This window comes from Thermobia domestica, chromosome 2 (assembly GCF_964235325.1).
Source record: "Thermobia domestica chromosome 2, izTheDome1.hap1.1, whole genome shotgun sequence".
Taxonomy (NCBI): Eukaryota; Metazoa; Arthropoda; class Insecta; order Zygentoma; family Lepismatidae; genus Thermobia; species Thermobia domestica.
In genome coordinates, this window is record NC_137455.1 from 209398009 (window position 1) to 209400308 (window position 2300).

General features: G+C 37.7%; 1 protein-coding gene across 1 annotated transcript; it reads right to left on the minus strand.

Annotated features, from left to right (window-relative positions):
• Nucleotides 1-1087: 1087 nt before the first annotated feature.
• LOC145679310 (uncharacterized) lies at nt 1088-1486 on the minus strand. Its single transcript, XM_081749897.1, has one exon. The coding sequence runs from the start codon at nt 1484-1486 to the stop codon at nt 1088-1090; it is 399 nt and encodes a 132-aa protein (XP_081606023.1).
• Nucleotides 1487-2300: the final 814 nt, after the last annotated feature.

Below are 2300 nucleotides of genomic sequence, written 5' to 3' on the forward strand. Positions count from 1 at the left end.
TATTATTACTATTATTATTATTATTATTATTATTATTATTATTATTATTATTATTATTATTATTATTATTATTATTATTATTATTATTATTATTATTAGCTGCGGCCCTTCACCTTGTTAGCAAAGACGGTTATGGCCCTCAGGCTCATTATAATTGGACACCACTGGTTTAGAACATATACAAAAACTTGTCATTGTAAATTTATGATCATAATTTTGTTCAGGATGCAAACAAGCAGAGAGGAAACTACCATAATATCGTTACGAAATCACATCTTATTTCAACAATAGTATCGGATCGTAAAGTTCCCATTTCACGGAATTAACCCTCGTAGCCCCAAGGTTAAAAAATTACGTTAAGCACCAAGGTGGGGTGGAAGCGCACCCCATATTAAAATATTTATTCCTTATTTAACGCAATGTCCAAGCTTCATATTTTGGGTTATGTCGGACAGAAGGGGGCCAAAACTAGTAAAAAACAGAATGTTTGCAGAAAGAATGAGTAATTTGTTTCCGTTTTTCAATTTGAGGCAAAAGCAACATTTTCCCTAACGACAAGAGGAATATTCTGCGCCTGTCCTTTCTCTGTAACTCCCACTCGGGGAATTTTGTCACCCATACTGGAAAGCATTTATAGCGCCAATGTCTAGCATATTGGAGAATATTGTCATAGGCCATCGCTTGGTTTTCCGTTTGGTAGAAAATTCTTTGCACGTTTTGTCTATTGTATCGACGCCTCCCTTTGTATCATTGTAACAGAGGATTATTTCGGGCTTCCTTTCTAAACCTTCAGATATCTTCGCGTCGTGAAGTTCCGTTGATAGAAGAACAACAGCTCGATTCTTGGCTGGTACATACGACACAAGTGTATGTTTCTCAGTTAAGCCAAATACACTTGAGTATATTTCTCTTCGTATGTTTGGTAAAATCTCCGATGGAATGTCAGTTTCGTTTTTTCTTATGGTCCCACACAATGTAAGGTTCTTCTCCAATAGGGCATTGTTCTCCAATAGGGCTTGCTTCTGAAGAAATTATCTGTTGTTATGCCATAACCACCTTGCAGATGGCTTACAAGTTCTAGAACTACTCATTTCCCTTGATCTTTCTCAGCCTTCTCTGCTATCTTCCCAGCATAAAGTTGTATATTGTGTGCATGCGGGATTTCGTTCTCAGCAAGCACCGAGTGTTTTATGCCATATTTATCTGGCTTATTCTTCATATACACTCTTACCGGAGCCTTCCTCCTAAACCCTACAAGTTGTTCATCAACCCAGAGATGTGGTCCCGGATTCATGTTTTTCCTGCAATTCTCAGCGAATATTTCAAAAATATCCTTTACGGGAGCTGTTTTGTCTACAGCTCGTCGTTCTTCCCTTGTTTCTAAATTGTCAAATCGAAGGAAAAATGTCAAAGCAACAAATCTGTTCTTTGATATTATCGCTGAAAATATCGCTCGACAATATGCAAGATCACTCGTCCACAACATCTTGACTGCTTCTTTCTTAGCTTTCAAAGCTCCTGCAGTAATCAACAAACCAATGTAAGCCGTTATTTCTGTCTTCTTTGTTGGTTGCCAGGTACGAATATTTTCAGGGTGATGTTCGTTCCATTTATCAAATACTGAAACTGTTTATCTGTGTGTCTCAATCACAATAATATCAATAATTTGATCTGAAATAAAAAGCTTGAATGATTTGTCGATTTGAGTCACGGAAACACTGTGTTGTGTAAGGCCACGTTTCTGGTGTAATACGTTATGCGCTTTATATCTTCTCTGTGTAAACGGCTCCCTAAACCACTTCTCACCAGATTTTGCTGTCATAAAACTGCTAATATGGTCTGTTTTTTCACCTTCACTGTCACTAGATGATCCACAAAGGATGTAAGCACATTCTTCTTCACTTTGCAAATAGTCTTCTTCAGTACCTGATTCTGAAAGTGCAAACACTGAATCGTCGTAGTCCTCGTCGTCAAGGTATCTCAGGATTTCATTTTCTGTGAGACTACAACCCGATGCACTAGAAGTTGAAGCAACTGGGCTTCGTTTTCGTTTCTGAGACATCACAACGCACGGTTCAAAGTCAAGTACTAACCTTCAGCACTGAGCACTAAACAGCAAAAGAATACAACTTCGTCAGATGCGGCAAAAGACAAAAAACAGATTACACAACAATGACATCTATGGTTAAAACAATTGAACTTAGATCAAAGTAGAACAAAACGCTATCGCCAAGTGTTACTATATAATAGCGTTCACAAAATCAGAACTGTGATCAGTGTTTGCAACTCAGAAATCTCAA

Coding starts and splice junctions, on each gene's coding strand:
- LOC145679310 (XM_081749897.1), bottom strand. CDS start 1,486: ATGTTGTGGACGAGTGATCTTGCATATTGTCGAGCGATATTTTCAGCG.